At 34.8% G+C, this 27,780-nt stretch overlaps 5 protein-coding genes across 5 annotated transcripts; 2 read left to right on the plus strand and 3 right to left on the minus strand.

Annotated features, from left to right (window-relative positions):
* The first annotated feature begins 192 nt into the window (after positions 1-192).
* LOC107020228 (rhamnogalacturonan I rhamnosyltransferase 1) lies at positions 193-6,108 on the plus strand. The gene is made up of 8 exons (XM_015220513.2): positions 193-1,084; positions 3,154-3,221; positions 3,378-3,466; positions 3,546-3,708; positions 4,032-4,321; positions 4,709-4,913; positions 5,232-5,389; positions 5,469-6,108. Exons 1-8 carry the CDS (start codon positions 820-822, stop codon positions 5,740-5,742), a joined length of 1,512 nt encoding a protein of 503 aa, XP_015075999.1. The 5' UTR covers positions 193-819; the 3' UTR covers positions 5,743-6,108.
* Positions 5,991-9,893, minus strand: LOC107020231 (ribulose-1,5 bisphosphate carboxylase/oxygenase large subunit N-methyltransferase, chloroplastic-like). The gene is made up of 6 exons (XM_015220515.2): positions 8,844-9,893; positions 8,429-8,457; positions 7,823-8,034; positions 7,389-7,514; positions 6,716-7,120; positions 5,991-6,526 (listed from the first exon to the last, which is right to left on the minus strand). Exons 1-6 carry the CDS (start codon positions 9,308-9,310, stop codon positions 6,344-6,346), a joined length of 1,422 nt encoding a protein of 473 aa, XP_015076001.1. The 5' UTR covers positions 9,311-9,893; the 3' UTR covers positions 5,991-6,343.
* Positions 9,894-10,261: 368 nt separating this feature from the next.
* On the plus strand, positions 10,262-13,516 carry LOC107020229 (ribulose-1,5 bisphosphate carboxylase/oxygenase large subunit N-methyltransferase, chloroplastic). Its single transcript, XM_015220514.2, has 6 exons — positions 10,262-10,870; positions 11,078-11,106; positions 11,849-12,060; positions 12,265-12,390; positions 12,560-12,967; positions 13,145-13,516. The coding sequence occupies exons 1-6, from the start codon at positions 10,395-10,397 to the stop codon at positions 13,358-13,360; spliced, it is 1,467 nt and encodes a 488-aa protein (XP_015076000.1). The 5' UTR covers positions 10,262-10,394; the 3' UTR covers positions 13,361-13,516.
* A 5,070-nt stretch (positions 13,517-18,586) lies between these two features.
* Positions 18,587-19,538, minus strand: LOC107018923 (cytochrome b-c1 complex subunit 6-like). The gene has a single exon (XM_015219512.2). It carries the CDS (start codon positions 19,478-19,480, stop codon positions 18,968-18,970), a length of 513 nt encoding a protein of 170 aa, XP_015074998.1. The 5' UTR covers positions 19,481-19,538; the 3' UTR covers positions 18,587-18,967.
* Positions 19,539-20,367: 829 nt separating this feature from the next.
* LOC107018645 (phosphate transporter PHO1 homolog 10) lies at positions 20,368-26,147 on the minus strand. The gene is made up of 13 exons (XM_015219177.2): positions 24,961-26,147; positions 24,061-24,385; positions 23,895-23,943; positions 23,427-23,498; positions 23,173-23,302; positions 22,904-23,024; positions 22,530-22,782; positions 22,349-22,453; positions 22,214-22,258; positions 21,978-22,127; positions 21,363-21,641; positions 21,139-21,275; positions 20,368-20,960 (listed from the first exon to the last, which is right to left on the minus strand). The coding sequence occupies exons 1-13, from the start codon at positions 25,520-25,522 to the stop codon at positions 20,858-20,860; spliced, it is 2,331 nt and encodes a 776-aa protein (XP_015074663.1). The 5' UTR covers positions 25,523-26,147; the 3' UTR covers positions 20,368-20,857.
* Between the last annotated feature and the right edge of the window lie 1,633 nt (positions 26,148-27,780).

Here is a 27,780-nt window from a genome sequence, read left to right on the forward strand (position 1 = left end):
CCAAAAAGTCTCTTTTAAATTTTTTATATTTAAAAATTTACGTTATATGACTTAAGAGTAATTAATTTTCCATTACCATATTTTGAGTGTGTTGATTTGGACTATTTGTTTAATACTATTACGTAAAAAGTACATTTTTGGGTACAAAATTCTAAGTTTAAAATTTGTTCTTTTTTTTTCCTCTCATGATAATCTTAGATCTCTTCCATCTCTGTCATTTTCTTCCTTAGATCCTGCTACTTCAACATACTGTACAAGTTTTTATCTTTTTACAGAGAAAAAAGTTCTCAGAAAATTCATTAAAAGCATGTTTTTTTTTAGATTTACAGCATATTGACTATTGTCTGTCCCTACTATAGTTTTCTTCTTGTGCTACATTCTTGACAACCCCTAAAAAAAAATAATTAATTTCCTCACCGCTTCTCATCTTTTACTTCATCATAGATTTCCCATTTTTCCCATTTCTTGGTTTTGCTCAAAGTTGAGATTTTTTTCCATATTGGGTGTTGAAAAGTTCAGCTTTTTTCATTTTGGGTGTTGAATTTTTTTGTCAATCTGGGGTTATAATTTTCCATTTTCCCTCATTTCTTGGTTTTGTTCCAAAGTTGAGATCTTTTTCCATATTGGGTGTTGAAAAGTTTAAATTTTTAGTTAATCTGGGGTGACAATTTCTCATTTTCCAATGTGGTTTGAGTTTTGATGCAATTGGGTATTACCTTAACATGCATGTACATATGAGGAATTTGTGTATGAAGAGATTTGAGGGGTTTGGTGATTTGGGGTTGAAGTATTGGCTATGAAGAGTGAAGAGGAGGTAAAATGGAGGTTAGATCCGAGAGTGAGGTACATGTTAGAAGTGAGAAAGTACTACCATTACAAGGGCAGATGATACAGAGGACTAGATTAAAAGTTTATTTTATAAGGGTTTGTTCCAGCATTTTGATATGGACATGTTTGGTTCAGCTTATTGCTGTTTGGGAGCTTTATAATCCACGTTGGTTTTCGGGTTTTACTGGTTATACTACTAAGGTGTCTGTTCATGTTGAAGAGACTTTGCCTTCTCCTTTGCCTCTCCTTCCACCTAGTGAGTCCCTCTGAGGTTGAATCTCTATAAGTTATGAAGTATTTAGTTAGTTAATTGATGTCATTGAAGTATGTGATCTTTCCGTTTATATTAGTAGTCGTAGTATTGTGTATGTAGTTTCTTGTCCTTTGATTTTGTTACTATATATTGTTTCTTGTACCTTGATTATGATATTTATTCTAGTTCCCGTTCTGTTATTATATGTTGTTTGTATTATTATTGGTTGTTTTTTGTACTTATGTACTTCTTTTTTGGAACTGCTTTAGACTGTTTTTCCTTGAGCCGAGGTCTATCGGATACAACCTCTATACCTTTGAGGTAGGGTTAAGGTCTACACTCTACCCTCCCTATATCCTACTTTGTGGGATTATACTGGTTATGTTGTTGTGGTTGTTAAAGTATGTGATCAGTCTGCTGTATATAATTTGGTTGTAATTCCTTAGCTAATAACCTAACACCAATGGAAGTGAAGGATCCATATGGAAGAATAGAGATATCTGCCCAGTGGTTGGGATTTAAACATAGTTGTTGTTACACTTGTGTGAGGTCTGGTAATTGATCTGGTCTTTTTAGTATAGTTAGGATAAATAGAGACTTATACAACATGAGATTTAGGGAACTTTTAGTTTTAAAGAATCCCTAATTTACTGAAAACGTCAAAGCTTAGCATTTGAATGAAGGCGTCCCTACCAGAGCAGAAAGTGAAAGAGGATTTATATACTAACTAGTTTGAGATTGAGGCAAGTTAATTGATTGTCATAGATTGACAAGGAAAAAAAATGAATTAGGAGGGAGACCTGAGCATGGTATTCATAGTTTTTGAGATATGATAATTTGGAAGTACGATTTAACAAATTTGTAATCTAGAGAGAGCTACCAATGGGATGGATGTCTATGGTCAGTTTCTCTTTCTATTTTTAGTTGTCACTTTGGTGTCCAAATGGCGATAAAAAATCGCCAGCTTAAAAGGTTTGTGGTCAGAAATAGGTAATGGTTTTAAATGTCTTCTTTTCGTCCCAAATTGGTATCCATATATGGTGTGTTTTCCTCTGCTAATTGATTTACTTTTGATTGATGCTATTATATTTCCCCATTCCAGGTCCCGTAATCTTGTGACAAGCTTTATCAAGCATTCCTGAAAAAATGGAACATAATACTATATATTCTGAAAAAGCTGATAAAGTCACAATGTGTGAAATAGAGAACCTAAACTCATGTTCCTTGACTAACTAATCATAGATCCAATGGGAGACTCCATTTGCTTTTCAGAATATATATACTCTTCCCATTTTAAAACTATATTCTGAAAAGCTAATGAAGTTGCTCGTTGAATCTGTGCTTAGTCTGTCGACAGATAATCAATTGGATTAGTAGGAAGTGCTTCCCTAGAGATAAAAACAAAATGTTCGTTTGAAGGGAAGTCGAGAAAGGGACTGGATGATAGACTTTCTTTTCTAGTCCTCTCTGTAGCATTCCATATTACAGCTTGAATCATGAAGTAGACTAAACATAAATTTTCCTGATGTTTTTGAACAAATTAATGCTGCTAGACGAAATGTCGCAACTACAAGGAACTAATAAAAGAAATAAATATCTCCAACTATAAGGGGATGGATGTAAACACACTTTTATGGATGAACGTACATTTTAAGTTGCTACAGGCAACCTTTTTTCAATTCTTGCAATATGAGACATTGTATTTCAGTTTATATATCTCCAAGTGCAATTGTACACTTCCGCTAGCATTTTTTGGTAGGTTGGATTTTGTAAATGATGTAGATACATTCTTAGACTTCATCATTTCCTTTCAGTTTAGAGTAGGAACTGATCTTTGTAATCAGTTATACAAATCTCAGCACAATATTTGTGCTGTTTTGAATCATTAAAGATTTACTCAAGTATCCAAACAACTTATATATCTGCCACTCTACTAACTAAACATTCAGTGACCAAAAGTACTGTTACCTAGTCTTATAAGTGGAACAGTAATAGTAACTATGTCTTTCTATGAGTTCCAAATTCTGCTTCTTCTAACATTTATAACAGCTTTGACATATGATATTATGCAGGAAATTATACAAATAATGGGTTTCTTCAAGTGTCCTGCAATGGTGGCTTGAATCAAATGCGTGCAGCCGTTAGTATTTGTTCTTTTGCTTTTTTGCTTTATACAATCTTATCCAATTCATATGGCAAGAAAGTCAGAAAATCCGAAACTGTATTCAATATAAAGTAGGCACCGGAATTTCAAACTCCTAATCTGTAACTATTTCTGCCATTTTTTTGAATGTAGATCTGTGACATGGTGACTGTTGCACGGCTTTTAAATCTAACTTTGGTTGTCCCAGAGCTTGATAAAACATCTTTCTGGGCAGACCCTAGGTATTTCTGGTGTTCTGTAGAAGTAGATCTTTAACCTATTGCTCCGTGTTTTATAACAAGTTGTAACATTTCTTGGCAGCAATTTTGATGATATTTTTGATGTGAGACACTTCATTGATTCCCTAAGAGATGAAGTTCGGATAATAAAGAGACTGCCAAAGAGGTTCAGCAGGAGATATGGATACCAACCGCTAGAAATGCCTCCTGTTAGCTGGTCAAATGAAAAGTATTACTTGCAACAGGTTTATGTACTTGCAATACATCCTTGTCTTATTATCAATTTGTGATTGACCTACACCGTCGATTCTTCTTCATGACTGTGGACATCATCATTTGTCTGTCATTTAGAGGACTGGTGCTTAAATCTTATATGATACATCTCACCTTGCAAAGTACTTCTCTTTTTTCTGTATGTAGTATCATGTACTGCTTTTGATACTGAATCAATCTGCATACAATGATTCTAATACCTTGATAATTGAATAGATCTCCTCTGATGCTATATATGCTTCATCAAGAGTCGTTTAATTTAACCCGCTTTAACGCATTTGGATTACTATTGCAGATTCTGCCTCTCTTCAAAAAGCATCAAGTAATACATTTCAACAGAACAGATACTAGGCTAGCAAACAATGGGATTCCTCTTGAGCTTCAAAAACTCAGATGTCGTGTGAATTTCCAGGCATTGAAATTCACTCCAGATATTGAGGCTTTGGGAGAAAAATTGGTACGATTGCTTCAGGAGAGAGGGCCATTTGTAGCATTGCATCTAAGATATGAGATGGATATGTTGGCATTCTCTGGTTGTACCCATGGCTGCACTGAGGAGGAAGCTGAGGAGCTCAAACGGTTAAGGTGATCATCTAAGAATGACGGTTGTATTTTAGTTTTATTCTCTCTTTTTTTTTTTCTTTTAAACAAAATATGGAAAGAAGTTATCTTTGAAGAAGTTGATCCGCCTTCGTCAACCTGCCCTCGTCATGGGCATAATAAAATTAGTTGATTGGATGCCAGTGGGTTACTAACATAAACTATGAGCTGCTGTGACAATGACATTTACTCGTAAAGTTAATTTTCTATCTCAAGATTTCGAATTTTTACATTGTTGGATGATTTAAAGATTTCACTTTGTTCTCCACTCCCACCAAAACAATTTTCTCTGTTTCACCCTTTTGTCTTGACCAACATGCAAACTTGTTGTCTAAATAGTAAATTCCTTTCTGGTTGCCTTTGTTTCCTTAGGTATGCATTCCCTTGGTGGAGGGAGAAAGAGATTGTATCTGAGGAGAAGAGATCTCAAGGATTGTGTCCTCTCACCCCAGAAGAGGCAGCAATAATTTTGCAAGCTTTGGGTTTTGATAAAGACATACAAATATATATTGCATCTGGTGACATTTATGGAGGTGAACGTAGGCTTGCTTCTTTGAGAGCTGCCTTCCCAAAAATTGTAAGTGATTATTTGTATCTGTTGCTGGGACATTTAAACTACCAGTTTTAGGGCTGTTTCTTAAACATTTATCCGAAATCTGATGCATGGAATAGCGAACATGTGCCTTAGCCAACATTGTTGTAGTCTATTGCATGTATTCAGTAGACGAGCAACTTGGAAAATGATCGCTGATACAAGTATTCTGTTATTGAATTAACCGACATGCTTTGAGACATTTGGTAGCCTGCGAATGTGCTCAAAATGTTCTACGTTTTGTACTGGTAGTTTTTTTTTTTTATTGCTGAGGACCTTCTTTCCTGTTATGTATAATATCAGGTGAAAAAGGACATGCTGCTAGAACCTGGGGAATTGCAGCATTTCCAGAATCATTCATCTCAGATGGCAGCCCTGGATTTCATCGTTTCAACTGCTAGTAATGTATTTGTTCCCACTTATGATGGGAACATGGCTAAAGTTGTTGAAGGTCATCGTAGGTACATATTACCTACTGCGCTGGAAATGATTCCATAACATTAACAACATTATGAAGGCATTTCTGATTATATTTTGCAGGTATCTTGGGTTTAAGAAAACCATTCTATTGGATCGAAAAAGACTGGTAGAGTTATTAGATTTGCATCAGAATGGAACACTTTCATGGGATGAGTTTACAGCTACAGTCCGGCAGTCACATGAAGGACGAATGGGACAACTGTCCCGACGCAGAGTCATTGCAGACAAACCAAAAGAAGAAGATTATTTTTATGCAAATCCACAGGAGTGTCTGTGTGAGAGTAAAACCTGTGATGACTTGTTTGGGCCTGATAATTCCACTGCTGTCCAATGAAATGCAATTCAGGGCATGTCTTCCATGTGTAGCTACTCCATAGTGATGCACAGGCGTTCTGTGAAGGCGTAAAGTTGTTGGTATGCACAATCGAGATCTGTTAGCCAAAGGGCTGAAATGCGGCCTTCAGTCGTCAGGGCATTTTGGAGAGGTGTTTTGTCATAGATAGGTAGTTTATAACTGGGAGAAGCAAGAGGGAAAAAAAATGAAGAAACCAAACGTGTCACTTGTCAAAAAGAAAAGAAGTGTCATGTTAATGTGTTCATTCATTTTGTTCATATGTTTTTACTCTCTTCCACAAGTTGGACAGTGTTGATTGTACTTGATACCACAGTTTTTTTTACAGGAATATAACCTTTTTTACTATCAAATGCTCTAAAATGTAGAGCAAAGAAATGTAACAGTTTGATCGTTTATCTAAATGTCATGCTCAATAAAGGGTACTTGAAGAAAATCCAAATTGTGTGCTGAGAAGTCGTATAGCTAAGTTGAGGTTCGTATATGAGCCTACAAATTCTAGATCCGCCTCTGACTTTGAAGTCCAAGCTGTTATAACTCAACTAGAATGATCATAAGGTCTGCAGAGAGTTCCTTACTTTGGCTATCCAACAAGATCAAGATCTTTAAGCCTCCTTTCTTGGTCGTACTCTAATTCATCTAGTTCCAGTTCTCTTTCTCTAAAGATATCGTCGAGTTGATGTAAAACCTTCTTCTCCCCTGCTCTCACCCCTACTGCTATCTGAAGCCTTGAACTGAGGTTCCCTTCCTTCATAAGTTTCTCATCCTACAATAGTCATTATGTTCAATGCCAATAGACAATACATGTACCACATAATGGAGATAAAAACAGTTCTATTCATCCAATTTAGAGACCAGATACCATAGTATTTAGCAGAATGCTTCAAAGGAAGGCGACAATGAAGACATGGAGAACCAAAATATAGTAAGAACAAGAGGAATCACAATGTCATACCTCTTCAATTGTGGTGTGATATCCAGAAAGTGCAGATCTGCATGAATCTAGTACAACTTTACATATGAGCTCTTCGTTTGCTCTGCTGACAGGCAACTCGAGAAGATTCCAAACAGCATTTCCAGTAATTGATTCTAGTAGGAAATTATCAGTTCCACCAAGGGCAACAAGCCTTAGATATGGAAATAGAGAAGGAGGGAGAGATTGTCCAAGTTTTATGTCAAATTCAGCAGTTTCTCCTAGGCCATTTGACTCTGCTATATCCAGCTTGTCCCCATAAAAATCATCAGTCTTTGATATTTCCAATGTTAATGTAAATGCTTCACGAGCTGAGTTTGGTTCGATGAAGCCATAGCCAATAGCCATATCAGCATTACTTTTCTTCAAGCCATATTGAATAAGAAACTGTCAAAAACACATCTGTTATGTACCATTTTTGGTATGAGTGCATAAAAGGTTTTAGTTCTAACAGAAGTACTTCAAATCTTCAATCAAATATATGAAGCAAACAAGGCCTCCTATAGACTCTTAACAGATGATCCAGCAAAAATGTTACATAATGCATGAAATTATGAGATAGTAGGAAGTAATGAATGTTTTTACTCAAAATGTTGGAATTTGTATGACCAATAGCAGAATGACTTTTCCTTTTGAAAATCTCAGCAAGCCTTACCTGGTCACCAGCCTTCAGTTTCAATGGGCTTTGAAAAGAAAATAACAAATCCCAGGAGAACAGACCTGCTGGTCCCCCAACTTCATGGATATGATCTTCAGTAGTCACTTTGACACTGTGGTTTGCCTGATAAGTAAACCATTTGTATAACGTTATTCACCAATCGATAGCCAAAAGAACTTCAACAAACAATGAAATTCTGACAACAGTCCTCGGACTCTTTTAATACTTGTTTCTAGCTGAAACTAAAGCTTTCATATCTATATAGGTTCATTTGATCATCAACATACTTTTGAATCAATGTTGTAACTAAGATGAATTTATTCTGAATCCAACACTTCCTCCTTTTCATTGTGGACTTCTTATAAGTAGTCATTCATCACTAGAAAACTTCAATTGCTTATCTAAGTAATTTTGTTTACCTAAAATCTTACCAGGTCAGCAAAGGGGACCAGCATTAGATTTTGAATCCCACCACGGGAAAACCCCCTTGATCTGAGCATTCCAAATGCCCAGAAGAAATCATCCAAGGTTATAGGAAAAGGGAAAAGCTGCTTGTTACCAAGTATGACTTGTTCTTCCACTTTTTGAAATTCATTTTGCACATACTCTTTCACACTCAATGTTGTGCTTAAAAGTTGAGTTCCTGCAAATGATAGCACGCCAAACATGCAACATCACATTTCTTATCTAAGGGCAGTTTCAACTTTGCATAGAGACAGTGCTATCCCACTCTACATATTTGAATATGGAGTATGATCAAGAGAATCACGCAACAGTTCTATATAAAAGGCATATCAATCTCTATAACAAAGTCATAAGGGATCACAATTTCACAGGTTACATGAAAACAGTCAAATAGCCTATAGCTACAACATACAAGATTGCATCCAGTGCAGAAACAAGCTTCAAGAGATTGTGTAACCATAAAGAGTTAAAAAAATAATTTACAATGTTAGTGTATATAACTTAACTCCATCATGAACACAAGAATCTGTAATTTTCCTATTAAAGGCATGTTTTACAAGGAAAAAGTTTACCTTGAATCTCAGAGAGCTCCTCTTCAGACCTGCACTGAAAGAACATACCAAGCAGCATCAGAAACACAACTTCAGTAGAAACAAATATTCATAAAAACTGTAAAGATAATGATACGACACTTGAAAGTTAACCTAACTCAACCCCAAAAGCTAGTTCATGGGTAGAAGAGTGCCCAAGACCATATAAAAGAATCATCCCACGAACCAATACGGGAATCTAACCCACTCTTACACTCCCCTTCACACCAGACGTATCTCGAGTGTGGACCGAAAGCCCAAACAGGATGGACCTAGTTTCGATACTATGTAAAGATATGACAATTGAGCCTAAGCCAAACTCAAAATCTAGCTAATGACAGACTCTAATCCAGCCTAACAACAACAAGGAAAAAGATAAACTTAAAGGCAGACCCACCAATATATAGTGGAATCAGTAGACTCTGGAAGAACAGCCATGTAATATTTCCACTTGGAATCATCTTTCCATTTCTCTCTCAACAAGAAAAGAGCAAGAGAAATCCAAGGTTCTAATCCAGTACAAACATTCCCAATTTCAGATTCTGCAACTGCATCTGTGTTGATCCAGAACCTTTTAGGCACTCCTAAAACTGTTTCCCCTTTTGAAATATCTCTCTTAGCAACTAATCCTAAACCCTCTGCTACAATTCCTGGCTTTACAGGTGTCTTTATTGATACAACTCCTTCATCACATAGCCACTTCCAGAATGTTTGGACAGGTTGTGGGATTTTTGGGTCAAGTTCTCTTAACTGAAGTGAACTTATCAAGAATGGTTTTTGAGAACTCTGTAAAGTTTGAAGCTTTATTCTTAATTTTGTGGTTTTGAGTGGACAGAAGAAAGAAGAAGAGAAAACAGAAGCCATGTTTCGCTCTAGCTTTACTTGGTTCTACAAATGTTATCTCATTTGTTCTTTAATGATTGCAGAATGAAAAAGGACTAAAAAAAGATAAATAAATAGTTAAATGGTTATAATGTTATGCAGTTGAAGCATTGTATCCTAGTCTCAGAAACAAATGACTGGTTATGGTTAGCTTTCAGAGCATTGTATATTTATCCTAGTCTCAGAAACAAATGACTGGTTATGGTTAGCTTTGAGGTGTGGTCATGGAGAACTTCACTACAAGACAAAAAAAGTGGTGGTTTAATTAGAACAGTCCATCAGGCATTCATTGGACTTGTATGACACTGGCTCGTTATCCTTCCACTGCACAGAGCGGGAACTATTCGTTGCTCTGTGAAACCAGCCTCACGCAGTCCACCCCACTTTAGGGGTCCAGCAGCCCGAGCCTTCGCTTGGACCACAAGACCCAACTCTGTACTTGGACAGGGCAGGCCAGAGAATTGTCACACAAGCCCTACCTTCTGGACATGCTCAACATTCCACCACACTAATGCCCCCACTTGGGTTACAAGCCCACGCTACCGAGCTCGGCAATTTGAGTTCTGCTGCCTGCAAAAATCAAGAGGCAAACAGATATATTTATCAGCGATGTGGGAAAGCACTTTGGGAAAAAAAAGATTGATTATGTCATGAATAGAAAATTTGTTATTAATTCAACAATAATATAACCAGTGAAATTTCACAAGTGATATCTGGGACTGGAAAGGTAGATTATACACATAGAGAGATGATTTCCGAAAGAAGATAACAAAGTAAAAGAAGAAGAAAATAGTGAGGCAAACATAACAACTAACACAGAAAAGCGTTGCAGAGCCTACAAGAAAAGAGTAATAACAAGGACAAAATAATGTGATTATCGAAACACAATAAACAAGATATGATAGATAGATATATTATTAACACAATAAACTAGATATGATGATTGATAAAGAAGATAGAAAAGGTCTTGTCTTAACTGATTAACAACCTCATCTGGAAATCTAGTTACTCTGAAATCCAGTAGAACCAAGCCAAGCTAGCTAAGAGGGAAACAAAGCTAGAAAAAATGGCTTCTGTTTTCTCTTTACCCTCTTCATCTTTCCTCTGTCCACTCAAAACCACAAGATTCAGAACAAAGTTTCAATCTTTACACAGTTCCCCAAAATCATTCTTGATAAACTCTCTTCAGTTGCAAGAACTTGACCCAAATATCCCAGAACCAGTCCAAACATTCTGGAAGTGGCTATGTGATGAAGGGGTTGTATCAGCAAAGACACCTGTAAAGCCAGGAATTGTACCAGAAGGTTTAGGGTTAGTTGCTAAGAGAGATATAGCTAAAGGGGAGACAGTTCTAGAAGTTCCTAGAAGGTTCTGGATTAATCCAGATGCTGTTGCAGATACTGAAATTGGGAATGTGTGTACTGGATTGAAACCTTGGATTTCTGTTGCTCTTTTCTTGCTTAGAGAGAAATGGAGAGATGATTCAAAGTGGAAATATTACATGGCTGTTCTTCCAGAGTCTACTGATTCCACTATTTATTGGTGGGTCTGCCTTCAATTTGCTTTCTTTTTTAGATTTATGAATAATTTTGCTTGCTTTTCCCAAGGTAGGTGTAAGGTCTGCATATTGAAGGCAGATTTTTGTGTATTTTTTGCTTCCGCTTGTGCAATTACACTGGATATGTTATGAATAATTATTTTGGAAGTTGTATTGCTGATGAAGGTTCTTGATATGTTCTTCCAGTGCAGGTCAGAAGAGGAGCTTTCTGAGATTCAAGGTAATCTAATCTGCTTTACTATGTAAAAACAGAATTGCAGATTTTTGTGTTCATACACTCTGTGCCACCCACACCGTCTGAGTACGAAGCCCACAACTAGCTTTCTTTTTGTATGTGTGTGTCTTTAAGCTCGTAAAGGGGAAGTAAATCGAGCTCCACGCCATTGTATAAACATTTTTGGACTGTGTAGTATGTAGAACTTAAATTCTTGCTTTATTACTTAAGTGCTTGCCCCATGACAAAGTACTCTAAATTGCAGCCTTCCCCTTGTATCTCTACAAGAGTATGTTTTCATGCCTTAAACTCATGACCTTTAGGTTACCAAAGGAGCAACTGTATCATCGCGTTATGGCTAGTCCTAGTTGCTTATATTGTTATTGTCTTAAAATTTTGGACTATTGAGAGATGTCATATGGTTACAGAACCTCTTGAAGTTTGTTTCCAGCTTTGGATGCAATAATTTATATGGTAGGCTAGTTAATGGTTTTCATATAACCTATGAAATTGTGATCCCTTATTGACTTAGTTAGAGATACTGTTAATGCCTTTGCATAGGGTTGTTACATGATTGTCTTGATTACACTCCATGATCAAATGTGTAGAACACGATGGCATTTTCTCTAACGATGATGAAATTGCTCGTTGCTATATAGGAAATGTGATGTCCCTTGTTTGGTTAAGTGAGAATTTGAGAGTTTCAGGTACTTGTGATTCATTTCGTTTGTCATGCTATCATTTGCAGGGACTCAACTTTTAAGCACAACATTGAGTGTGAAAGATTATGTGCAAAATGAATTCCGAAAAGTGGAAGAAGAAGTAATACTTCCTAACAAGCAGCTTTTCCCTTTTCCTATAACGTTGGATGATTTCTTCTGGGCATTTGGAATGCTCAGATCAAGGGCATTTTCTCGTCTTCGGAATCAAAATCTTATTCTGGTTCCTTTTGCTGACCTGGTAAGTTATTAGGTAAATGAAAACTACTTAGATAAGCAATTGAAGTATTTTAATGATGACTAACTGCTCATAAGAAGCCCACAATGGTGAGAGAGGCTCTGGCTCTGTGCACCTGCGTAAATGTTCATTGTTATATACATTTCATCATTTTTTTTGTCTATGATGGATTGGTGAATAATGTTATATGAATGGTTTACTTATCAGACAAACCACAATGCCAGAGTAACCACAGAAGATCATGCCCATGAAGTTAGAGGACCAGCAGGTCTGTTCTCGTGGGATTTGTTATTTTCTTTACGAAGTCCATTGAAACTGAAGGCTGGAGACCAGGTAAAGCTTATTGAGTTCTTCAATCCATCTTCACTAGAGAACAAGTCATTCTGTTATTGTTCATTGAAAAACTGATATTGTGAAAACAATTATTCATTACTTCCTATCTCATTATCACATGCATTAGGTAGCATTTCAATTTGATAGCCAACTTGGTTGATTTTGACAGCTTTTCATCCAATATGACTTGAACAAAAGCAATGCTGATATGGCTCTTGACTATGGCTTCATCGAACCAAGTACTTCAGCTCGTGATGCATTTACATTAACTTTGGAAATATCAGAGTCTGATGATTTTTATGAGGACAAGCTGGATATAGCAGAGTCAAATGGCCTAGGAGAAACTGCTTACTTTGACATAAAACTCGGACAATCTCTTCCCCCTTTTCTGATTCCATATCTAAGGCTGGTTGCCCTTAGTGGAACTGATGCTTTCCTACTAGAATCAATTTTCAGAAATGCTGTTTGGGGTCATCTTGAGTTACCTGTCAGCAGAGCAAATGAGGAGCTCATATGTAAAGTCGTACGAGATGCATGCAAATCTGCACTTTCAGCCTATCACACCACAATTGAAGAGGTATATATGTTTACATCACTAGTTAATTCTGTTACTAAGACATCGTCATTGCCTCTTGTCCTACTATATTTAAATCGTCCATGTTTCATTGTCGCCTTCCTTTAATTCTATGGTATCTGGTTTCTCAATCTTATGAATAAAACTTCTTTATGGCATTGAACACAACAACGATTGTAGGATGAGAAATTGATGGAGGAAGGGAACCTCAGTTCAAGGCTTCAGATAGCAGTAGGGATAAGAGCAGGAGAGAAGAAGGTTTTACAACAAATCGACGATATCTTTAGAGAAAGAGAATTGGAATTAGATGAATTAGAATACTACCAAGAAAGAAGGCTTAAAGATCTTGGTCTTGTTGGAGAGCAAGGAGATATCATATTTTGGGAGCCAAAATAAGGACACTTAAGCTGATCTTATGGTCTGTCTAGTTGAGTTATATTACAAGGTCGCTTTTTATTTGATGTAAATACTTAAATTACGAGCAGTTTTTGATCGTCAAATGCCTTTATGATGGTTGTTAATGTTATGGAATCGCGACTTCCTCGAGTTCTAGCAGCATTTCCTTTTCCAGCTGATGTTCAGGCACATAATGAGTACTAGCAGATAATGAAACAACTAACTAGAAAAAGGAAGACGAAAGAACAACATTTTCTTTTTTTCTTCTATTAAGTGTTACTCCTTTTCTCCCCAAGTGTTGTCCCACATCGTTGATAAGCATACCTATTTGCCTATTTATTTTAGCAAGAAGCAGAGTTTACATCGCCGAGCTCAGTAGCGTGGGCTTGTAACTCAAGTGAGGGCATCAGTGTGGTGGAATGTTGAGCATGACCAGAAGGTAGGGCTTGTGTGGCAATTCTCTGGCCTGCCCTATCCAAGCACAGAGTTGGGTCTTGTGGCTTAAGCGAAGGCTCGGGCTGCTGGGCTCCTAAAGTGGGGTGGACTGCGTGAGGCTGGTTCTACAGAGCAACGAATAGCTCCTGCTCTGTGCAGTGGAAGGATAACGAGCCAGTGTCATACAAGTTCAATGAATGTCTGATGGGCTGCTCTGCGCTTGATTTCAAACACTAGCAAGTTTTTAAAACACCACATTTTGGGGCTTGATTTCTAACTCTAGCAAGTTTTGATATTGATATATTCAAATCAACAATTTACATATAGGTTTATTTTTATTATTTTATTATTCTTATCTTGATTTTTGTATTTGAGTTAAAAGTTCATAATATTCTTACATTCAAGTTAAAAAGTTCAAACATTAGATTCCCCAAAAACTTTAGTGCCTGACCATTCTCGAAATCGAATAAATCTCGTTAAAGGTACAATACATTAACAATGTTGTACTAAATTAAAAAACTTTATTGTTTGTTTTCACTCGTGAATTTCTCCTTGTAGGGACAACTCTTCGTCTACCAACACTCAAGTCGAGAATAGATCTAAATATAAGAACGATTCAATCAAAGATGGAAGGAATCACGCCAACTTTAATTAACATAACAAATGTATCATAAGATATACATTAATTACAACAATGTTGAATACATATCAGGTGTATATATATTTAGTTAAGACTTCATATATCTGAGTTAAAGTTATGTATATCTATGAGAAAAAAATTCAGATGCTAAAAAAAAGGAAGAATTTAAAAAAAAAAATCCTTTTTTATATATGATAAGACAAATACTACACAAATTTTGATTTATTCCTTAATTTGTGTGTTTCTATTACATTCCATATTTAAATACACATAATTATATGCATATGCTTACTATGCATATTAGATACATGTTTTTTAATATAATGTAAAAAAGTTGATACTTGATACATCAAATTTATACTAGATACATAAAAAAGATACATGAACTTAAAATTAGGTCAGATAAATCGATCTATGAAATCAATATTAGGTCATATAAATAGATACATGAAATAAATACTAGACACAGATAATAAATACGGGAAACTAATACTAGATATTTGTATGATACATATGAATGTAGTTAATGCTCATGTATCTAAGTGTTTAGTTTGTTGGATATATCATATATTGATAATAGATACATCAAATTAAAAATTTATTATTTCAAGAGTAATAAAATGAAATTGGTCAAATTATATGACCAAGATATACATATTTTTGTCTTTTATAATAATATTAATAATATATTATTTCAAAGAATAATAAAATAAAATCAATTAAACATATATACACTCATTGATTTCCGCCTTATATTAATGGGTTTTATTAATGGGCAACTTTCACATATAGCAAACAAAAAATTCATATTTGTATGCTATAACAAACTTTGCATAATTGCGCTCCATAGCAAACATAAAACCGTATAATTCGCTATACATATACAAGTGTATAATTCGCTGGCCTATTTCGCTGCAATTGTATAATTCGCTATCCTATTTCACTGCAATTGTATAATGAACAATTGTATAATTCACTGCCTATTTCGCTGCAATATTAAGTGTATAGCAAGAAGATATATGTTTTTCTCTCGCTTTATACAAAAACAGAAACACAATATATACACTTCTGTTGTATAAAGCTAGAGAAAATTGTATTTCACTGCAAATGTATAATTTGCAATTGTATAATTCGTTGACCTTTTTCTCTGCAATATTTGAAGTAAAATGTTTGTAAATTGTATAATTAAGTGTATAACACAAAGATATATATTTTTGCATGTGTATATACAATTTTCTCTCGCTTTGTACAAAACAGAAACAGAATTATACACTTTTGTGTATAAAGCGAGATAGGCGAGCGAGAATGGAGAGTGGCGAGCGAGATTTCTGGGAGAAAGACACTGGCAAATTTTAGCTAACATTTGCTATGGAGCACAATTAAATCAAACCCTAGTTATTCCATTTATTTTAGGTTATTAGTTTGATATTATATACAATTTTCCCTTTATTAATTTAAATTTCTTGTATTAATTGTCTATGTATTTTGAAAATCTTCAATTACTCCTCTAATCAAGGAAATCGATTACAATCAATTAATTTTAAAAAAATAAAATATGTATCTCGATTTTATATTCGACAAATACATGTATCATCTCACTAATTCAAATTTATGTATGCTGAGCATGAAATACTCATTTCGTGTGTTAGAGCTTGATCTCTAAGATTTACAACAATCGAAAAATAGGGAAGTAAAATGTTACAAAACGCCAAAGTAATTGGCTTTCTTTTTTACAATGAGGAGCTTTGAAAAATGATTATAGCTTGAGCTTAACTAGAATTCGATTGGCTTCAACTATAACTCGTGAGGTGAGAGCGACGGGGAGAGGTAGTAGAGGTGATCAGGATTTGAGAGAGAGGATGAATACATGTTGTGTTCATTGTATCATAAATACAATTGATATATATCAAGTGTATTTGTTCCTGATGTATTCACTCAATATCAACAAACACAACTTGTATCAACAAACTAGAAACATATGTTTGATTTACCACCTTGTTATCTCCTCCCAAATTTCCCCTACCCCTATGAGTGATTTGGTTTGTCTAGCAAAATAGTGTTATGTCCAATTACCCCACAAGGCAGCCATTATTAGGCAATGAGAATGATATACGCAACCAGAGGCAAAGAGATACAATACACAATATAAGCAAATAAAAAAAACCATTGTCATTTCGAGACTGCTAAGAACAGCTCAAAAACACATGGATAGTGATGGAAAGGTTGGTTGAAATGAGGGCATTATGCAGATTTTGCTCAATCCACAAGTAGAGCAAGAACACACAAGAATCTCAACTCAAAGATAAGCCAATCAGGGTAAAATCATGATTGCCGCGAAGCAAAAACAATTATTCACAGTATTAATAGTTCAATACGACTAGGTCATAGACCAGCAAAACTAAGAACGATATAGCTGTTTAAGATGCAAGCATTAAAAAGGATAAATAGCAAGTAAATTGGACCATATTGTAACTTCTAGCATACCACAACACCAGATTGAACACAATCACAAAATGAAAATACATATACACAGAGACAAATTGATGAACGCTGCAGTTTACATGACATACAAAGTATGCAGCCAGGAAGGGGAATTTGAATTTCTGTTCATATCAGTTCACAGGCATTGCATTGGTATTATTTTGTATGATGGTCTTTATAGATTGCCTCATCTGTAAGAAAAGGACAATTTTAATGTGATTGAAGCACAACAGGAGCAGATCTCTTGAAACTCTATTTCATAATGTAAACAAACTATCTTCTTCTAAAAAGGTGAAGGTAAGAGAGACGCGAGCTATCTAAAAGATGATGAGATTCAATCAACAAGCAGAAATGAGATGAAATGAGCTAAAGAGATTAAAGAACATAAACAAAAAGTCATATGAAGAGCACTAACATAAGCCTCAGTTTATCAGCTAATCTACTTGATACACACTTCCTGGAGCACAGTGCTGAATGCAGGTGTAACGTTAAGCAGCAGTAAAAGCCTAACCATATTTTTCCAACATAAAACGGCATTTTTCTCTGGGTATGGAAACAAATATTCTCCTCGGAGTATCTGGTTGAGAAGCAGCGCAACAGGATGCACTTCCTTTTATAGTACAGTGCAGAGGACAACATCAGTGGCTTTAAATGCATTGCACATGCAGATACCCGCCATTATGACGATATGATGGAACCTTTAGTAGCATAAATTACAAAAGAACAGGCGATTAACAGCAGCAGCAAGACACAACCAAAAATCTACTTCATTTGTACTGTCAAGTCTTCAAATGAAATCAATAAAAAGTATAGATTGTCAGGATGTATATATTTACAGTTTAGGAACTTGTTTTCTAGCAGGCAACAGCACTGAAAGACTGGATCTACCCTTTACTTTTTCTGGAATACTATATTCACAATTTGTCTTCAGTCACACAATTGAGAAAATGAAAAACTCATGTACTGCAATGAATAAGCAAAGAAGTTGAGTTGATATCAAATACTCAAACTTTATCAGTATTAGGAAAGGTAACCTTGTCAAGCAAGAACCTTTAGAATCACATAATTTGTCTATTAGAAATCTTAAATTGTCCAAAACATGGGATTGATGTCATTGACGAGTAAATAGAACAAATGTCTCACTTTATTGTACCATATTAATATTAAGATAATTCTGATAAGGAATCTGACTGGCTCATGGTTCTTAACAACTGATAGTAGAACGTAACAAGAGGCAATAACATTACCGTAGCTCTTAAATGCAATCTTGCATTCTTATCTTGCTCAGTCTGTTTCCAGCTGAACACACAGAAAATAGAGAGTTATCTCACTGGTCTTCAAAAGATTCAAACCAATAACCAACTAGTACTCAAATCATATTTCTTTTGATACAGCTGAAAGTCAAAACCTTGCAGAAAAAAAAAGAAATAGATACTCCTAAACTGATGAAGAATACAGATAGCAAGTAGTCAATCCATCTGATTTGGATTTTCCTCAATGCATCCACACTTCATTTCTCACAATTAATGCACTCCTAAACTGATGAAGAATACAGATAGCAAGTAGTCAATCCATCTGATTTGGATTTTCCTTATGCATCCACACTTCATTTCTCACAATTAATGCATTTACACATAAATCAACAACTACAATACTAATTCCAACAGCAATAAACTAACATCAAATTCTTATTTATCGAAAAAAAATGACAGAAATTGCAGATCAAGAGTTGAAGGTCATAGCTGGAAGATATCTTCTGCTCATTCCAGCATCGTTATATCATAAATCAGAAGAAACTATAGTTTACACCAAATTTCGCCGAGTATACAAAAGACACAGAGACAAAATGCAACAAATTATTCAGTTCATGAGAAAACATATAATGTTAAAATTTGAGGCAACTTCAGTACAATTTAGTGGACTATTCTCTTCCCTCAATTCAAAAGAATCTCCCAATTTCCACTTTTTAATAATCAAAATCACCTATAACATCCCAAGCAAAAAAAGATCATTTTTTTCTGATTCTGTAGACTTACTAGCCTCTGCTTTAGCTAAGAACTATTTGAACTCCCTTCCAATTTGGTGTCGTTGCCTTCATCCTTCTGCTTCTCCTTCTCCTTCTCCAATTCAGCCCCTGCAGCTTTCTCAGCTTGTAATATAGGAGCATAATAGTCAGAGTGCACCTCCATACACTTCCTCAAAGCAGAAGTAACCTCAAAACACTTTTCCACTATATCCTCTTTGTTCTTCTCCCCTTCTTCAATACATTTTTCCCAGTCAATAAAAGAGTCTCTACAATCTCCCCCTTTCATAAACAAGCAAAACCCACATTCACCCTCCTCCTCTTCTTCCTCCTCGTTTCCAACTTCTTCTTGGTCTTCCTCCTTAGGTTTTTGGGTTTCACTCGTTTCAGCTTCATGGGTCTCTTCAATTTCAGATTTTGATTCGTGGGTCGGTTCAATTTTGGATTTTGATTCGTGGGTCGGTGAGGAAGACATGGTGAAGATTGTTGAATTGGGGGAGCTAGGGTTTGAATCTGAAAGCTTGGAAGTTAAGTTTTCCATGGCTGCTCATAAACCTCCTCTTAAACCCTTTTTCTCCACAGAATAATTAATATTTTATTACTTTTTGGACATTATTTATTTAGAAAAAAAAGTCAGGTCAATAGAAAATTATTAATGCCAAATAAAAGATCTCTGTCTTTTATAATGCATAAACATAATAATTATGATATTTAATTTTAGATGTGTATAAGTAAATATTTAAATTTGAATAGTTGAACAAATAGACATATTTTTCTACATGATAATTTTATGTCCTCGTAACGTCCTACGTGTATTATGACATGTAACATATGTATGTCTACTTGTTCAATATTATGCAAGTTTAAGCGATTACTTATGCATACTCAAATTTGAAAGGTAATTATTCGCTGATATCAAGTTAATAATCATATTTATGTATTGTAATTTTTTTTGCTTTCCGGGTTGGCACAACATGACACTAGTATCTTCTAGATAAAAATTACCCCTAGCAATGAAAAGGAAAAAGAGAAGATAATAGTACTTCCTTTGTCCCGAATTACTTATCCACTTTTGAATTACTGTACTTATTAAGAAAATAATTATTGATAGAGAAAGTTTATAATTTTCCCTTGTTAATTATGAAATACATAAATTAAAAACTTAAGATTTATACAAGAAATTTTGCTTTTTTTCAAAGTATTAATTAAAGGTATAATAGATAAAAAAAATTATCCTTTCTTAATTTATCAAAATTAACAAGGAATTAAAGACAACTAAAGAAAGAAAAAATAAGCAAATAATTAAAAACAGAGCGTGTATGAATACTACATTTAATGAAAAAGGAAAATATTGTTTGTTATTAATGGTTTAAAATCGTTCACAAAAGCTATGTCATAACCTATGAAGTTTGGGAACATAACAATATATTAGCTCAATGAATTTGGTAGCCTAAAGCCATTAAATATGATTTAAATAAAATTAAACATGTTTGATTGTTTTTTTCTTGATCATTCACTTGGTAAATAATTCTCAACTATGATGAACAAATGCAACACGTATTCACTTATCTTCAACTTGAACAATATACAAACAAGAAATTTTTAAATTTGTATAATTCTCAACAATGTATTCTCTCTCCCTCCTTGTCACTGCATATCTTGCCTTGTTCTGAACTCTGCCTGGTTCTTTTTTTTGTGTGTGTGAAAATTAAGCTCTTCCACACGCGTTCTACTCTTGGCGTCTACCTTTAAGCCCAGAAATGTAACAACTTCTTGAGCTTAGATAGCAAAATGTTGTGTATCATACAACATTTGACATGTGAACTCTTCATGATGAATGACATTTGATGCTTGGTAAAGTTTGGCAGTTGCTAGTACTCTGATAAGGTAATGGGGATCGATCGATAAATGTTCATCTTTATTCTTCTTTGTGATCATCCTCATCATGGTACGCGAAAGGAAGAGGTACTGACTTGAATGCCCGGTATTTCCCCACATTGTTCAGGTGTTCATTTTCCAACCTGATAAATTACAATGCATATAAATAGATCTAAGATCGCGTACAATTATCAACAAGACTGTACATGGACAGCAGAATAGCAGTGAACTGTGCAATGTCAGTTCACAGAACTTCAAAGATGATAAATAAGTTGGGAAAGACTGATTCAAACGAAAATGTGGCATGGGAGATTGTAATACCTGAAAAAATTCCACATGCCACGTCGAATCACTTCTAAGCAAGCAAATATGCTTGAGACAGTGCTTCCTCGCAAAGAGTGCACGTTGAATCTTAATACCAGTTGTAGCCAGGCAAATCTGAGCAAAACATCCAAGACCTGTGAGAACGGAAGTGTCAAAAGAGTAGCTAATAACAGCTCGTCTTAAAATGAATTGGAACAACTTATTTGTCTTATGGAAGTTACCATGGCTGCGAAGTATACACTTTTATGGTGCAGTATGAGCTTATCCCGCAAGAACTTGTTCTTCGACTTCCTTCTCAACAGCCCCCAATCGACAACTATATCCCAGTATGTGTTGAAAAGAGTTGTGATAAGTGAGCTTAGTATAACCAACACCTCCCAAGTCAAACTCTTTTTCAATACATAAGCTGTTTTAATAACGACAGCCAGAATTGTCAAAAAGTATCTCAAGCCATTGTATGCCTGTGCTTGATCCTTTTCTTCAAACAGTCGACGGACACACTACAGTGAAAGCATAAGCATCTTTGAGTCTACTGTAAAGGAAAAGATCCCATTCTTGAGTACTTAAAGAATGGTATAAAGATACTATTAAGAGAAGCGAGTTCCTAATAGAACATGATTTATGCTTAAAGCCACCAAGGATATAGCAGAGTAAGAGATGTTTGATTTTCGTTAATTGTGAAAACAATCTAGAAGATGTCCCGTGTCCTAGAAAAAAAACACAAGCAGGGGGGATCACTAGAGATGAAAGGAGGAGGGAAGATCCGTAGTGGCACTCATCTTTTCATATACACAATTTACAGTAATGAACTTAACAATCAAAATTAGTTGTCAAACCTGGAAAAACCGGAACCAATATGGTATGATCGCTAGAATGAAGTAAAATATGTTATAGACATTGTGACTTTGGCATGTATCATGTCCATGTGAAGATTTAATCCAAGTATAATAGCAAATGTAATACTCCAAACTCCTTATTGCTTCAACCTGTATTATGTAGGAAGTTAAAACCATTACAACAACCAAAAGATGAAGTAGAAACTAAATTCTACAATGTCGAGAAGTCACAGAACCTGGCTAGTCAGCTGGTCTGCTAGAAAGAAATCTGGAAGTGTCACCTGCACAAAATGAGAATTTAAAGAGAGAGTTAGCTCACCTGGATATAACTATATACTTTTGATTTACGACCCGTTATCTGTTGAATATACCTTGTAAAGAGGAGCACAGATACAGCGGAAGACACATCTTATAAGGAACCAACGACTTGAGCGATAAATGATGTTAAAAGGGCAGAAAGTAATGAAAAGAAGAACCTGCATAGAGAATTATCTTTGGTGAAAGAAAGTAAATACAGTAGAACTGATCAGTCAGAAAGATCCAAAATCTTACCATTATCAGTCCCAGAGGAACATAGTCAATACGTGTACCATATACTTCAGCTCTTGAATTCATGTGCAGATGCATCAGGAGAGCGGCAAGGACGAGCATTGCTAGACCGTTGCTAAGAAGAAAGACCTCCCTATAGCTTAACTCGGTCCCTTGCTTGAAACCAAAGATAAATGCATAGTTGATTTTGTAGTGCTTCCAGAAATATATGTTTGCAGCATATAAAAGCATATGCAACACAATGTATGCATAAAAACTGCCAGACAATTCAAAACTCTTCTCTAGTCAAATTACAGGTTCAGGAAGCCTAAGTATGGTTTGTCATTATGCTGGTAATTAGTGATATTCACATAGAAAAGAGTTTAATCCTCCCTTACCTGTAAAGTGGAACTATCTTGTCCAAATAAGAGTTGCCTTCATCTTTATCTATCAACTTTCTGTCGTCTCGTAATAGAATAACAGCAACTAGTAGAGCAATTGAGCAACCAGAAAAGAAACCTGGAAATTGTGAATTGATAAAATTTGAAATAACGCGAAGGACCAAAATATAAAGGGTACTATAAAATGCAAAAAAAACACACACTATATCTGAAGAAAAGAGTGACTGTCCAATCGGTTCGGTCCATCATATATTTGTATTACTTGCCTGATATGAATGTTATACGATGTTTTTCTCTTTTATGCTTTGGCCGCAATATCTTCATGCCTTCTCTGCGGTTCGACTGCGAAAAATGCTTGATGAAGGTGGTTTCCACCCTGTTCAGAAGACTGGTAACCTATAGAATGGCATAATACCATCAATGATGTAACAGTCAGTTTCAAGTACAACACACGATAAAAATTTCTCGTTTTTTACAAGAACAACATAATCCTAACGGTGGAAGGATAGATCAGACTGACCTCCTCGGAGCTCCCAAGGTAAGAGTTATCTACCATTTTCAAGTATGATCTTGCTGCTTTTCTAGATGTAATCTGCAATCGGGAAAAGGATCCAAAATTTTAGGATTTTAAATTCCTTGGTGACAGACTGCAGCATTCCTGGAACTTGCTCAAAATGTTGTTTTCACTTATAACTAATACTCCCTCCGTTTCAATTTATTTGTCTTTCCTTTTTAGTCGTTATAGAAATAGTGTCTCTTTCCTTTTTTTGGCTACTCTTCAGTTTCAGCTTTCCACGTGACATATTTAAAACCACAAGATTAAAGGACATTTTGGTACTATCTATATATCTTTAATTTAAGACCACAAGATTTCTTAAACTCCGTGCCAAGTCAAAACTAGATAAATAAATTGAAACGGAAGGAGTATAATGTAAATGTAACCGAAAGGCAGGCTATTGAAATAAGCTTTTGGTTAGTGAAACCTAACCTTTTCATATTTTTTGAGGATCTTGGAGAATGCAGACAGGTTCATATAGCTGGTATAAGTTCACCGAAGAAGAAGCAGTCCCAATGCAGAGAGCCGGAAAATAATTAAATTGAAAGAATAATTTTGGAAAGGAAATTAAAGCAAGTCAGAATTTAGTTTGCACAACCTGAAATGTTTTAGATGGCGAAGTTTTTGATAGAACTCAATAAAAATAAGCTTCAGCCTATGTTCAACCTTCTTTAGTTCCTCTTTCTTATAACTCAAATCATTCTCTTTGGATTCGCTCAAGACGCCTCTTATAGTTGATATGGGACTTTCAAATGTATTGACAATCTTAACATGATCTAGGATTTCAAGAGGATCGGTTTTATGTGAATCAGTATCTCTGAACTCTCTTAAAGAATTGCGGTTGATGGGAAGCTTTGGATATGAAGCATTAGTCATAGAAACCTGTCTTCCATAACTTGGACTGACAGGCATATCATCTGTATCTGCACATTGACAGTGAAGAATCTGAAAATGCACTATAACGAAATATACATAAACATCATCTGCAGGAATAATGATAAAATAATTTACTTCTCTGTCTAATCATACAATGAAGCGAAAGATAGTCGTAAAGTTGGGATATGTAAGATGCAGTACTAAGTTGAGATTGGACCTTGGAGCCAACTAAAGGCCAACAAGTACTAAGCTCCATTTGATTCAATTTGTTTATCTTACTTTCCTTTTTGGTATGTTTCAAAAAGAACGTCTTTTTTCCCTTTTTAGCCAGATCAAAAGACATTTTGGTATATCCTACATGTCTTGAGCTTAAAACCACAAGATTCAATAGTCTTTCTTTATTTTTTCTTGAACTCCGTGATAAGTCAAAAGTAGACAAATAAATAGATTGAAAACGAGGGAGTATTATTTGATGAGTTACTGTTGGTTTGTCGTTGAGTCTGCTCCGTAGAGGGATCAGCATCATTAAAATTCCAACTATCAATTCTATTGCTATATACTTACTACTTGTAAAGCTCATAATATGTGAAATTCATGAAGTGGATTTGATTGAGTCCCTTACCTACAGCCGTCATTCTGAGAGGAGATGTGATCCTCGAAGGTGTTGAATTGTTAATGTCCAAGGAAAGACTTTGAAGGGAAGGAAATGCATTGAAACCCGGATCCATTACCTTGATACGTAACGCGATCAAAGCATCCATCTGTTTATTCAGCAAAGTTACTTCCCTCATGACTTCATCCACCTTATCCTTATAGAAGGTATTAACCTTGTTGAATTCATGGTCTAGTTTGTCAAAGAAGATAATCTCATTTTCAGCTCCTTCAGGAGATGCCAGGAACTTTGTTTGGTAAAATTTTCTGTAGTTTTCGTGTGGCACCGTGTTTACTGCTATCACCTGGTTCTCAATATCACCAGTATTCTGAACACCGCCTTGTAGATTTAGACCACTAAAGTTGCGATACAATGCCAACCTCTGATCTAAAGATGTTGCAGGCGTTTGAGGCTGCTTGCTTTCCTTAAAACGGCGGATCTCTTGTAAAATATGTTTGAGTCCAGTGTAGTCTACATAAGCTTCTATCCACTCTGGGACCATTTCCCTTTTGAATAACTTACCAAACTTCATTCTTGAATGTTATATCTCAAAATTTATACGAAATTAGCAAACGTCTAACCGCGTTGGGGTATATATCTGCAACTTCACATTCAAGATTCCAAATAGTAAACAGAATGTGTGCCATTAACAAGTGATACAGAATATGACAAGTGAAAAATTCAGCATGATCACAAAAAAAGAATTCCAGCTTTCAATATATCTAAGATGATAGATTATGAAGAAAATATGAAAAAGGGCAATCTCTAAATCTCAAACTAATTAACTGAACAAGAAATATGGAGAAGCTAACTACCATAAATAAGTCCAATGTTCCTCCATCAACACAGTTTCTACTCATTGAACCAGAGGCGGAGCCAGAAATAGGAGTTTGGGAGTTCACAAGTTAATATACATAAAAACAAAAATAAAAATTATGATACAAATATACGATTTATGAAAAAGCCAGTGTTTTCGTCCCAACCTATGAACCCCGCCTAGCCCCGCCTCTTCAATGAAGAGATAACATCACTCATATGCAGAGTAACAAAACTCAAGTAACTTCTTTTAAGAAATATTACTAAACTTTAGCTAAGCCAACAATCTCCTAAAATACCCAACTCATCAGAATTCAAGAAGCTATATTAGGGGATCTTAATTAAAACTTTTGATTTCCCACCTTGTAATCCCTTTTTTTATTAGTATGTACAAATATCATTAAGCGAATAATTATTCCATAGACGTGACCTAGTAAGCTCAGAATTAGATCACGTCTAAGATAAATGAAAATACTGTTAATCCTATTCTAAGCTAGAAAAAGATATATATACGTACAAAAAATAAAATTATGTGTCATTTATCGAAACTATACAAATTAAAAAACACACGCATGATTATATATATACACAACATAATTTGTAAAATAGTCGGTGTACCTTTTTTTTTTTTTTGGCTATGTGATGCAGAAACTTTGGAAGAGCTGATGATGAACAAATTTTGCCAATTTATAATTTTGGAAATTGGTTTGCTTGTGTTAACAAACAAATGTCAGCTGTAACGCGGCTGGTTTAGTTAGTTATCATCCGTAAATCTCAGCATATTACACGTGGAATATAATATGATTATTAATACGTGTCTTTATTTTATTTTTATTTTTCAATTTTATTCTTTAAAATGTTTTTAATACATGCATCGAGGTAAGAAAACAAGAGGATCAAACTTTTACGTGAACGTGAAGGTTACATTAGCACTATAGTTGGTGTTTAGTGAGTAAGGTATTCTAAATATTCATATTTATATTAAGTTATGATTAAATATAAATTTATAGGATATTTCTAGAGTCAGAGGCGTATTTAAGGAGGATTATTTGATTTACATGAATTCATGTTTTTCTATCGAAATTATATATAGTAGTGTTATATTTTGTAAAAATATTAAAATATAAATGTGTGAATTCATATTATGATAATGCGATAATGACGGGATGCACCTCTTTATGTGAGGTTAGAAATTTGAATTTTATACTTATCTTGTTTTATTTTTCTTTCTAAAATTAGATAATACTACCTCTCTTAATAGTTATTGGGAGCATTTTTGATATTTTAATGACTTTCAATAATAAACATCTAAATGTCAAACCGATCAAATTTATATATTAGATCAATCTTTTTATAATAGTGCATCCATCATCTAGAAATCTTGAATACGCCTCTATCTAGAGCATCATTTCAATCGAAAACTGTTGAGAATATCATTAAATAATAAAAATGTGTTTTCTCTAATAGCTTAAACTTTTAGATTAGATGAAATGATCACACACTTCAATATGGTATCAGAGCAGACAAAGGTTCCAAGATCGAATTTTGTCGCCACCCAAAATTAAATCAGACCCACACACGCGTTGAAAATATTATTAAATAATAAAAGTATGATCTCTCTAAACGAACGATTTTTCTGTTTCATCATATGTGGTGCGAATTTTTGAGGAATTTGATGCTCATTTTCCGGTCCTCATTTGATGCTATAGCAATTCTATACGCAACTTTTTTGTCAAACATTCTCTTTTTTTTCATACCAGAAATAATAATAATTCTTTATTTTTCACGACAGGGGAAAAAAATTGACTTTAGTTGGAATATTTTAAAGTTATAAGAGTTTTAAGTTTCCTATATTAGTATATAATATAATACAATATAAAATGATTTGTTACAGATTTGTTTAGCTGTTATTTTTTTTTTTATGTTGAAAAGAAGCTTTAAGCTTTTCTTAAATTTTAATGATATGTTGAAAAT

The sequence above is a fragment of the Solanum pennellii genome, chromosome 5 (assembly GCF_001406875.1).
Source record: "Solanum pennellii chromosome 5, SPENNV200".
NCBI lineage: Eukaryota > Viridiplantae > Streptophyta > Magnoliopsida > Solanales > Solanaceae > Solanum > Solanum pennellii.

Coding starts and splice junctions, on each gene's coding strand:
- LOC107020231 (XM_015220515.2), bottom strand. CDS start 9,310: ATGGCTTCTGTTTTCTCTTCTTCTTTCTTCTGTCCACTCAAAACCACA. Junction 8,458..8,843: donor ACTGATTCCACTATATATTG/GTGGGTCTGCCT, acceptor CTTTCAGTGCAG/GTCTGAAGAGGAGCTCTCTG. Junction 7,515..7,822: donor TGGTCCCCTTTGCTGACCTG/GTAAGATTTTAG, acceptor TTTACTTATCAG/GCAAACCACAGTGTCAAAGT.
- LOC107018923 (XM_015219512.2), bottom strand. CDS start 19,480: ATGGAAAACTTAACTTCCAAGCTTTCAGATTCAAACCCTAGCTCCCCC.
- LOC107020229 (XM_015220514.2), top strand. CDS start 10,395: ATGGCTTCTGTTTTCTCTTTACCCTCTTCATCTTTCCTCTGTCCACTC. Junction 10,871..11,077: donor ACTGATTCCACTATTTATTG/GTGGGTCTGCCT, acceptor CTTCCAGTGCAG/GTCAGAAGAGGAGCTTTCTG. Junction 12,391..12,559: donor AACTGAAGGCTGGAGACCAG/GTAAAGCTTATT, acceptor TGATTTTGACAG/CTTTTCATCCAATATGACTT.
- LOC107020228 (XM_015220513.2), top strand. CDS start 820: ATGGAGGTTAGATCCGAGAGTGAGGTACATGTTAGAAGTGAGAAAGTA. Junction 1,085..3,153: donor TTTGCCTCTCCTTCCACCTA/GTGAGTCCCTCT, acceptor GATATTATGCAG/GAAATTATACAAATAATGGG. Junction 4,914..5,231: donor GAGCTGCCTTCCCAAAAATT/GTAAGTGATTAT, acceptor GTATAATATCAG/GTGAAAAAGGACATGCTGCT.
- LOC107018645 (XM_015219177.2), bottom strand. CDS start 25,522: ATGAAGTTTGGTAAGTTATTCAAAAGGGAAATGGTCCCAGAGTGGATA. Junction 22,454..22,529: donor TTCCTCTGGGACTGATAATG/GTAAGATTTTGG, acceptor TTCTCTATGCAG/GTTCTTCTTTTCATTACTTT. Junction 22,128..22,213: donor CAGACCAGCTGACTAGCCAG/GTTCTGTGACTT, acceptor TACATAATACAG/GTTGAAGCAATAAGGAGTTT.